Source organism: Sinocyclocheilus rhinocerous, unplaced genomic scaffold, assembly GCF_001515625.1.
Source record: "Sinocyclocheilus rhinocerous isolate Xijiao unplaced genomic scaffold, SAMN03320098_v1.1 scaffold942, whole genome shotgun sequence".
Taxonomy (NCBI): Eukaryota; Metazoa; Chordata; class Actinopteri; order Cypriniformes; family Cyprinidae; genus Sinocyclocheilus; species Sinocyclocheilus rhinocerous.
In genome coordinates this window covers 1,281,712-1,293,434 of record NW_015627890.1, presented here as the reverse complement: position 1 = coordinate 1,293,434, position 11,723 = coordinate 1,281,712, and the positions used below count along the sequence as shown (strand labels likewise).

At 33.3% G+C, this 11,723-nt stretch overlaps 1 protein-coding gene across 2 annotated transcripts in view; it reads left to right on the top strand.

The window, feature by feature from the left end:
- The window catches only part of arhgef17 (Rho guanine nucleotide exchange factor (GEF) 17), a 114,885-nt gene that overhangs the window by 92,716 nt on the left and 10,446 nt on the right, over nt 1-11,723 (top strand). For both annotated transcript variants that reach the window (XM_016546962.1, XM_016546956.1), the window contains 8 exons: nt 3,492-3,608; nt 4,287-4,379; nt 6,929-7,105; nt 8,644-8,694; nt 8,779-8,888; nt 9,714-9,799; nt 10,221-10,339; nt 10,632-10,839. In XM_016546962.1, coding sequence (XP_016402448.1) covers nt 3,492-3,608; nt 4,287-4,379; nt 6,929-7,105; nt 8,644-8,694; nt 8,779-8,888; nt 9,714-9,799; nt 10,221-10,339; nt 10,632-10,839 — 961 coding nt within the window. The remainder of the gene's footprint in view (nt 1-3,491; nt 3,609-4,286; nt 4,380-6,928; nt 7,106-8,643; nt 8,695-8,778; nt 8,889-9,713; nt 9,800-10,220; nt 10,340-10,631; nt 10,840-11,723) is intronic.

Sequence of the window (11,723 nt, the reverse complement as noted above, 5' to 3'; positions counted from 1 at the left end):
AATAATATGTAATCATGTAATCCATAAAAAAAGTAACTGTAGTCTGATTACGAGTATTTAAAAAATGTAATTTAATATAATTACAAGTACTTAATTTTTGGAATCTGATTATGTAATCCAGATTATGTAATCAGTAACTACCCAGCTCTGTATATATATATATATATATATATATATATATATAGTGAATATTAAAATATATTGATAATTTGATGCTAATATGGGGCCCTTTGTTTTCCGCAATGTGGAAAATGCGGCCAGAATCAAATTTCACAAGAATTTCGCCATTTCATTTGATAAAACTATCATCAGATACATACAGAAACTCAGAGGTCTTCACTATAGCCTGCCAAAATATAAGTTTGGTTTGAAATTATGAAAGAAATTAATTACTGTTGGACAGCAGAACGTACTTCTCAAAGTAATTATTATTAATAATAATAATGCCATTTATAAATTTTTGGGAAATATCATACAATTTTCAAAAAATAAAACATTTCATAAAGCACTATTATTATTAAAATTTTAATAAATTATTATTGTTAAAGTTTTATTCAATTGATTAGACATCTTTAGAAAACATAGAATTTGGGAAAAAATAAAGCTAATCTCATAGGGCCCGACTAACGGTGGATGTTGTAGTACTTCTAGTGGATTTTTGAAGTGTTTATCCGTGCGAGATACTGTTACCTGCAACCCCTTGTGACACAGAGGTGAAGTTATGATGGTTCTCTATTGATGTGTTGAAAAATGGCAAAGACCTCAAAACTGAAACATTTAGCTGAACCTGAAAAAAGTTGAGAAAATGCTGAATTTTAAGGTAATTCATTTAAGATAATAATTTAATAAATAAGCTATGTAAACACAGTGGTCTGAATCAAAACACTATTGTTTGGCATCATAGCATGTCCCAATACTGACTTACGGTTTTACTACATACTCAGAAGTGTGTACTCTCCTATAACTAGTGAAGTGCATAGTAGACGTGTGCAGCTGTGGATTTATTTTGTGTGTGTGTGTGTGTGTGTGTGTGTGTGTTTATCACATTCCTTACTTAAATGTCCCAACTCCCAAGTAAGTTTACAGCCTTTAAGACCTGGTTCAGAAATAGCTTGTGAACGATTTGTTCAATTTTGCTGTAAGCAAGAGATATTTAAATACTCTTTGCTTCCTGCTATTTTTACATTAACGCCTTGTCTCATAATGATGATGTCATTCATCCTCTGTAATTGGCCACACACAAGGGTGGTGCATTTAGCCAGAGATCCGCTCCGCTAGTGCATGAGAACACTAGGCTGGAGCCGCTCAACCGCGGTCTCCTCTCAGACGGTACTGACAGACGTTTGTTTTCCATCCTAAAGAGATGTCAGCTTATTAGCCGACATAGATGCCACACTGTCTCACCTCACCGGACTTACATTGTTGGGGTCTGTGCTGTCGTGATGCTGGTGCCATTCTGTCCTTCACAAACACACACACACACCATTTCTCCTGCTGCTAGGTCCTCGTCTTACCTTAAGTATCATCTCTACCATTCAAAGGTTTTGAAAGAAATTAATACTTTCGTTCAGCGAGGACACGTTAAATTGATCAATAGTGACAGTAAAGACATTTATAATTTTACAGAAGATAGCTATTTCAAATAAATGCGTTTGAACTTTCAAAGAATCCTGAAAATAAAGTATAGCACAGTTTCCACAAAAATATGAAGCAGCAAAACTGTTTTCAACATTGCTAATAAACAGTGATCATGTGACACTGAAGACTGGAGTAATGATGCTGAAAATTCAGCTTTGATCACAGAAATAAATTACATTTTAAAATATATTAAAAAAAAAAAAAAGTTATTTTAAATTATAATAATTATAATAATTAATATTACTAATTAATAATAATTATTCTTAAAATATTAATAATTATTTATAATAATTTCACATTTTTACCGTTTTTACTGTATTTTTAATAAATAAATGCAGCCTTGGTGAGCATAAAAAACTTCTTTTTTAAAATCTTACCGGGCCCAAACTCTAGTCTATGTACTTTCCCATCACTTTTAGTGTGTTGTGTAAGTATGCTAATTGTGACGCAGCCTAACAGTTTGTTGAGTATAAGCTGAAGGAACGCTGAGTGTCTCAGTGTGGGGTTTTAATCTGTCTAAAACCGCCTCACCACCGCTAGTTCAGTGTTGTTTCGACGTTCCTGTCAGATTCACGTTCTCACATCAAATGCAGGATTTTTATGAGCTCTGAGTAAATGAGTCGACAAACTCTGGTAGTTAGCAGCGAGATCCGCTGCTCGTTTAGACACTGTAATTCAGTTTTATGAGTTTCTTTAAGGATCTGTGTTGCTTTAGGGCTGGACTGAACCCTGTGACATTAAATGCTCATGTCTCTTATGCTCATGCCTACGCTCATGTTGTAATTTGAGTGTAATTTAGTGTTTTCAATGTTGTTTTGTAATGATTCTGATGTTTTTTATGGTTCTGAGAGACATTTTTCTCATTCGTTTTTTCCATAGGGACTTTAAAAAGCACTGAGATGCATCTTAACATTACAAACTTTGATTTGATTCCCCCATACACACACACTTAGCATTGTGGCAGTAAGGTTTTAACTTTTTGTACTGCAAGAAAGGAGCATTATCTTGTTTTATTACTTTTATTAAATAACATACAACCCAGGTCACATGCTGAAGTCAGGATGACCAAAAACAAAACAGAAAAACCAAGGGTCATTCACCTTATTCGATAATCTAAAATATCAAATTATTTATATTACGTTTGTTATATTACATTCGTGTGCACTTTAATGTACAACTACAAACTAGACATGAGGAAACCTGAGCATCAGGTGGCAGTGCATAAACTGTTTATTTTTTATTTTATTTTCATGTGTACTTTTAATGTTCAAATGCGAACTAGACACAAGGGGTGTGCGTTGGGGGGTGTGCATAAAGTTTAAAATAGTTTTAATTTTTACTTTATTTTTATTTATTTTATTGTTTTTATTTTATATTTTATTTTACGTTCATGTACACTTTAATGTTTCAGTACAACTGCAAACTAGACACAATGAAACCTTAGGCAGCTGTACATAAAATCTTTTATTTTTTTATATAAATAAATAAATAAATAAATAAATAAATAAATAAATAAATTAAATATAAATAAATAAATAAAAACAATATATATATATATATATATACCACTGCTGTCTCTCCTCACGACCCGCTAAAGAGATTTATTTGAGGACTGTCTGTCCACACACACCATCCGTTGACAAAAATAATACTCAATGTTGTCCTACTATCACATAGGAAGCCATTTGAGTAACAAAAAGCACCTTGGTATTGTTTTTTTGAACATGGTAATATTTCAAAATTCTCGAAGGCCAATATTGCTCCTCAAAAAGGTTTCTATCAATGATTTGAGTTGGTAAAGGTGCACAGCTGTTCTGTTCAGTGCTGCTAATGTCTCGGCTTTCTCCTCACAGTTTTCCAAAGAGATCCTCGCCAATATTTATTCAGCGTACATCGACAACTTCATGAACGCCAAAGACGCAGTGAGAATCGCCAAGGAAGCCAAGCCTGCTTTCCTAAAGTTTCTAGAGGTACATTACAACTTTATTTCTACCTCCACACACGCACAGAAACACTTTTACACTGCAATGATCCTCTCGAGAGGCTGTTCGGCAGCTCTTGGCCATTTGGCACAGTTAAGCTTTAAAGATATAGATTTTGTCATTGTGCAAAGAAACTGTAAAAACAGCTACACTGGGTTCGTTTTCTGTGTTTAAGTTGGACTATTAATGTCTTTAGCCAGAGATGGTGACACACATGAGGTTAAACCAGTGTTATTTTAGTATTATTTATACTAGTATTTATTAATGTTTTGAAATAGCTTTTATTTTCATATTGTTTAGTTTTCTTTTTTATTATTATTGTTTTTTATATCAGTTTTACTTTTAGTAATCTTGAACCTATTTCAGTTAGTTTCCAAAGCAACATTTCTAATATATATATATAAATATATATATACATACACATAAATTCCCTCCTTTCATAAGCATATTTATGCTTTCATATGTTCTCAGCTTAATCATAAAGTGTTTGTTTTGGCATTTCGAGGGTTACTGCCCTCTAGTGGTGCCTCCTTAAACTAACCCAAAACCAAGTTATCTAGTAAAGCATGGTTGGATAAACTGTACACATGTAGTTAAAATCAAGATAAAGTATAGTTGTTCTTCTAAACTTGTTTTGTTTTGTTTGTCTCTCTCTTTCCTCTTCAGCAAAACATGCGTGAGAATAAAGAGAAACAAGCTCTGGGTGATCTGATGATAAAGCCAGTGCAGCGGATCCCACGATACGAGCTGCTTGTTAAGGTGACTCTAAACTTCCCCCTTTTATGTTTACCTTTTTATGCCTGTTTGTTTTTTATTGATAACATGTCTTATTTGTTTGGAACACATCAGGCAGAGCTGAATAATTAACCCCTTAACTGTCACCCCCCATTTTTTAAAATAGGCATGCAGGTGCACTATCCAAACTTAAATTGTTGTAATTTATGAACACTTTGGAATACAGACTAACATATAAGTTTGGTCTCTTTTTAAAGAGGAAAATCAGCAGATTATCGAAAAAGTGGAATTAAAAAAAAATTTAAAGTATCAAAAAGTTATGGTAGTTTAAATTTAATGTAAAGAAAATGCACTATATTAATTTTATTTTATTTTATATATAATAAATATTTACTCTAAAATTGGTATACAATTAAAGCCTTATGTCTAAATAATTTATGTTCCAAATTTGAAGTTGATATGAAAAAAATTGAGGTTCCTGTGAGATTTTATTTAGGGCGTTATACCACAAACAGCCACCGGGTGCCATCCAAACTCTATTACATTTTTTAATGCATTTTTCTGTCACAAATGTCTAGATTTCTCTGTCAATATTACATCTATCTCAAAATATCCTGAATCCTGAGACTCAGACCTTTCCAATGATATGTTTTTTGTCAAGATTATAAAAAGTTTTGATTGTAAAAGAGCGTAATGCATTTTGTAATATAACACTTGACACTTTATTTAGGGCGTTATACCACAAACAGCCACCGGGTGCCATCCGAACTCCATTTAATTTTTTTTATGCATTTTTCTTTCACAAATGTTTAGATTTCTCTGTCAATATTCCAAATATGGAATCCTGAGACTCAGACCTTTCCAATGATATGTTTTTTGTCAAGATTATAAAAAGTTTTGATTGTAAAAGAGCGTAATGCATTTTGTAATATGACACTTGACACCGCCCACTAAGGGGGAGGAGACCGCCAAAAGATTTTAAAGTACCATTTCCATGGTAACGCAATATCCGATTTCAAAATGGTTTTCACAGGATGAATCTTGGCTTATATAAATGATATATGATTTATGATGATTACCAAAAGATTTGATCGAGAAAAAGGACAACAAAAAAATGAGTGCCAAGCGTCCCACAGGTGGGACGGTGACAGTTAAGTTAATAGAAATAAAATCTAAATTGCAATATAACTTGCAATTACCAAATCGCAAAGACTGCATTTTATTTAAACATATGCACAGTGTGTTTGTAACTGCTAACCGTGTTCATTCACAGGCATGTAGCTTTTGAAAGCGGTGATTTTCAGCGGCCGGTTCACAGTAAATGCATCTCTGCATCATTGTGTCACTTATAATGTTCATTTGGGAATAAAATATGTGCCATCCATTTGAACAAATTTGTAATGAGAAACATTTATAAACCTACATTTGAGATTTTCCCCTTAATGAAAGCTCAAAGATGTAATGTTTGAAATTAGGACATACATTTTAATATTGTAATGTTACTGTTGTGCTGTAAAATAAAATAATTATATTTTTTATTAAATACACTTTTTATTTAATAGTAGTAGTAGTAGTAGTAATTAGGGCTGCACGATAAATCAAAATGGAATCGAAATCGCAATTCGACAGAAGCTGCGATTGTCAATACTATGACATATGTTGCGTGCCTTATTCTGTGTAAGAAGCCACATCATCTCACAGAAGGATTTATTTCAAACACTCGACTGACGTTATGAAGTGAGTTTGGAGTAAAAATATGTTATTAAATGTGGTATTTTCACATGCTTTCAGATGGAGCAGCATTTACTTCACAGAGCCGTAGTTCACTGAGAAGCTATGCAAACAGCTGTCATTATCGCGAACGATTTCTTCGATTTCATAATCGCGCAATAAAATTGTCTGTGTCTTGTCAGTGAACTACGGCTCTGTGTAGTCAATGCTGCTCCATCTGAAAGCACGTGATGATGATGTCCTGCTGATTACAGAACCGGCATTACTAACAAAATGCGCATGACAATCGCATTCGATTAATCGTGCAGCCCTAGTAGTAATAATACACTATTGTTAGAGTACTTAATAAAAAATAATAGTTTTATTTTACAGTCTAACTGTAAAATTACAGTACTAAAATTGATGTAATAATTTCTATAAAATAAAATAAAATTATAATCCTAATAATTATTTGTAATAGTCATATTGATAAATAACCATAAAATTACAAACAAGTACAGAAAAGCTGGAGCTCTTTAAAAAAAAAAAAAAGAATTACATTTTAAATCGCAATTTTTATCAGAAAAAAATGCTATTTGATTTTTCTCAAATCGATCAGCCCTGACTTCAGGCATGTTTCGTATGTGGCAACAGTTTAGCAGCTAGTTAAAGTCCTTCATATTTACTCATCTTGTCTCTTAATATTAAGGACAAAATGCTTAAATTCATTGTCATTCTGATATAAGATGCTGTCCTTGAATATCTAGGACTGAAACTATACATTTTATAAGTGTTTTTTTAGGTACTAGCTGTAGTTTTGGTAATTTAGTTTTTAAATGAACCATTCTGTTTCTGTGCTTCAGGATCTTCTGAAACACACTCCTGAGGATCACCCCGACTACCTGTTCCTGCAGGATGCCCAGAAGAACATCAAGCGATTGGCTGAGAGGATCAACAAGGGCCGGCGCACCGCGGAGGAGCTGGAGAGAGAGACGCGTGTCATGCAGGAGATCGAAGCGCACATCGAGGGCGTGGAGCATGTGAGACCGACTACTTTGATTAAAAAAATGATTTAAAATAATTTTTATTTCTTATTCATTTTTATGATTTTTAAAGGTTTTTTTTCAAATCACTTTTATGTAAAGCACTTGAAATTAGCTTTGTATATGAAATTTGCCATATAAATAAACTAACGTTACCTTGCCTAATCCACTAGTAGTTGATTGTTGGATGACTAGTCAACCATTACATTTACTTATACACTGTAAAAATGCTTTTTTAAAATTCTTCTTGTTTTCCAGTACAAATATCTAAACATTCTTTAATCAAGATATATTTATTTGAGAAGCAAGATGACATTAAGTCTTGTTTTATGAAAAAAACATCAAAATTAAAGGTGCAATGTGTAATATTTACATCGATCTATTGACAGAAATGCAATATAATATACATAACTATGTTTTCAGAGGTGTATAAAGACCTTACTTAATGAACCGTTATGTTTTTATTATTTTAGATTGAGCAATAATCTACATCCACCGCGGGTCCCCTTACATGGAAGTCGCCACCATGTTTCTACAGTAGCCCTAAACGGACAAACTGCTCTACTCGGACGAAACGGCGCGTTTCGTCACTTTGTTGTTCTTGCGAATAAAACACTGACACAATGATGAACAAGTACATTCATATTCGCAATAACATCGATTTATTGAATAATTAAGTAAATATAATTCCTTAATTTACCTTTGTAAAGAAATCTCATTGCTCTCTGCTGTCTTTACCGACGACATCTTAGTCCTGTATCGGTCACCGTAGCTTCTCTAAAGGGAGGGGTGAGCGGGGGACTGAGCCGTTGGTTGCAATTCGCAACCTCACCGCTAGATGCCGCTAAAATTTACACACTGCACCTTTAAGTGATTATTTTGCTTAAAATCAAGAAAAAATATCTTGTTTTCTCTTTGAATTGTTTATTTTTATGACCCCATTTGCAGATTGTTTTAAGCATAAACTCACTTAATTTTTATACATTTTTCAGAAGACAAGACTTAATATTTTATGTCATCTTATGTTTAGATATTTGTACTGGTAGAAAAAGACAAAAATAGTGAGTAAGAAAATAATGTTTCACATTGACTAAATATGTACAAACAAAAACTAAATTGATTAAAATAGATTTTTATTTCTTATGCATCTTTTGTGATAATTTTTTAAAATCCCTTTATGTAAAGCACTTTAAATTACCATATAAATATACCTTGCCTTACTGTATGATATTAAGTCTTGTTTTGTGAAAAATGCATCAAAATAAGTAAATTTTTGCACAAAATATGTGTCAATGGAAAAAAGTTATTTTAAAAGATATTATTGTTTTTCAGAAAACAAGGTTGAATATGTTAAGATATTTGTACTGGTGAAAAAGACACTCAGCTCTTACTGAGCAAGAACTTTTTTTCAGTGTATTTACAGTTTTGGTTGCAAATCTGATTAAATATGTTCGATTGATACCACGCAAACATGTTACAGTAGTATGAAGACTAGTTTGCCTTCAGAAATACCTAATAATGTATTTTCCTGTCAGATCCTGAATCCGCAGAGGACGTTTCTAAGACAAGAGATGGTGGTGGAAGCGGTGAGCACAAATAAGCACAAGAAATCAAATCAGTTTAAGCAAACGTATGAGCGTCCTAAACCTCTGTCCTTCTCTGTGCTGTAGAAAACGGTGGGCGGTAAAAAAGACCGATCTCTGTTTCTGTTCAGCGATCTGCTCATCTGCACCACGCTGAAGAGAAAGTCTGGTTCTCTGCGCCGGAGCTCCATGAGTCTGTGAGTGCGGCTGTGCATTTGCAGTTTTCTTTTAATAGTCCAGAGATGTGAGAAGGGCCTGGGAAAACTGATGTTTGGTTTAGAAACCCCCAGAGTCCCCTGAGCTCTTCTGTTCTGATGGCCAAAATAAATGCGGTTTATTTCTGAATAACACTGCGCTCTAGTGGACAGTCATGGAAACAGCACCTATATAGTCTGTTCTATGTGTCATTTAGCATATGCTTTTATCTGAAGTGACTTGCAGGACGCTTATTTCTGGGACAACAGTCAGAATATGGAAATGCATCACATTACTGAAGGAAACTGCACCGTAAACACTCTTTCATGACTTGTTTAAAGGAGACATATTATGCCCCTGTATGTAATATAATTTCCCAAAACAAAGTTACTGGGTTAATCTTTTTCACGTTTCCTTGGTTGGTAGATGCACCGGGGACCTGATTATAGCACTTAAAACCTGGAAAAGTCAGATTTTCATGATATGTCACCTTTAAGAGTTCAACAGTGACCTTTCATGATGAACCCTGCACCGCATTTGAACCAGCAACCTTTCAGACACCAGACTAGAACTACAAGTCCACACTAACCGATGTTGGAAGTATCCTTGACTGATGATTACATGGTCTCTCTGCTTCTCTTTCAGATACTCCGCTGCTAGTGTCATTGACACATCGAGTAAATACAAGTTCTTGATTAACCCTCACCACATTTGAACCAGCAAACTTATCAGATATCAGAATAGATCATTAATTACTAGCGCACATCAACCCATGCTGGAAAAAATCCTCGACTGATGATTGAATTCTCTCTCTGCTTCTCTTTCAGATACGCCGCTGCTAGTGTCATTGACACCTCGAGTAAATATAAGTTTTTGTGGAAACTGCCCTTAGAAGACATTGAGGTGGTTAAAGGTAGTGTTATCAACTCACACAATCAGCATGACATGATTTTCATGTTTGCCTTTTTTCTTTTTTTCTTTTTTTACATGGTCTTAAACATTTAGATTCACATTGAGACAGAAACCTGATTCAAATTAAGAGCCCTTTCCTGAATTCTTTTAGGGCAACAAAATGTCCTAGAGTTATCTTTGCCTTTTCTTATTTATTTATTTATTTTAATTATCATTTAATTATTTAATTGTAATGTATTAATTTTTATGTTTTTTATTTTATGTGTTTATTTATTTATTTGCCCCTTTCATGTTCTTTTCTGGTATTTATTTAATTTTATGCATTATTTATTTATTTCTTTCCCCCTTTCATATTCTTTGCTATTACACTTAGTTGAACTTTGATGCTCTTTTACTGACCCATTGTCATTTCTTCATCACAGGTTCTAATCAAGCCACTAACAGAGAAAACATCCAGAAAACCATCAGCCGTCTGGATGAAGATCTCAGCACGCTTGGCCAAATAAGCAAGCTGTCAGAAACACTCAGTTTCCCCCATCAGGTCTGTCTATCTGTGTCTTTATGATTTAGCATGCAATACTTATATCAGTTTCACTTGAACAGGTTTTTTCTGACGGATTACATACCTGTTCTGATTGGTTATAGACAGTAAGGGGGGAAATAATGGTGCATGCAAATAAATAAAATGCAACTTAACTATATCTGTACATATTTAGGATAAATATAGACGTAGAAACTTTTAGAAGAAAGTATAACATGTTGCTTTGCTTGTGCCAATCAGACTGTTGAATGAATGAAAGATTCTGAAGTGAGTTTCTGTGTGTCTGTGTCAGAGTTTGGACGATGTGATAAAGGATCTGATGGCGTCAGTGCACCGTGAGCTGGCAGATAAACAGTCTCTGGCCTTCAGCATGACGTTACTGCCCACTAAACTAGAGCTGACCAGCACTTCAGCCGAGACCACCTTCATCTTTGAGTTCAGCAGCCCTGATACCCGCAGTAACTTTGAGCAGGCCTTTGAGGAGGCCAAGAAGAAGCTCGGTAAATCAGAGCTGACCCTCTGTTTCTGTTTTGAATAATGCACATGAGAGCAATTCACAGCAAATGATTATTTTCCTACAGAGGAAAAAATGGGGAAATTATTATTTTCTGTTATGAACATTGTGTTGACATTTAGCACAAGACAAACTAGTGAATAAAACAATAAATAGAGAATCCACTGTAAAAAACAGAAGCCAGTGTTGTTTTAGTAATATTTATGTGATTGTATTTAATATATGTAAAATAATAATAATATAATTTAATATAATTAAAAACTATGATATAAATAATGCAAAAATAGCATATATATGCATGTGTGTGTGCTGTTATAGTATTTATTAATATTTTTCATTAGCTTATTAACTTAGCTTAATATATATTTTCAGTTTTCAGTTTTTTTTATTGTAATTTAGTCATTTTATTTGCTTTATTTTAGCTTTACTAACTGAAATAAATGTTTAAATACTAAAATTACTTAAAATTAACCTGTTTTAGTTGCCAACATTTCTGATTTTTGTTTTGTTTAAGTTTTTCATCTAATATTTACTGGCATAAATCAAACAGTAATTATATAAATTCACAAATGGCACAAAAGTACTTAATATATTAATGAATATATATGTGTGTGTGTGTGTGGAAAGTGCAGAAAGTACCTCATATTTTCATGAGAAGTTTAAGAAATACTGCATATTCAATGATAAATGCTATATCTGTTGAACCTCCTATATGCAGTAATTTTTTTATGTGTTTTCGTGAATTTGTATAGTATTTGTTGGGCTTTTCATGGAAAAATAGAATAGATATTTATGCATAGCCCAAGAAATACTGCCTATATTCATGTAAAACCCATAAATACAGAATATATTAATGGAAATTTTTTTTTT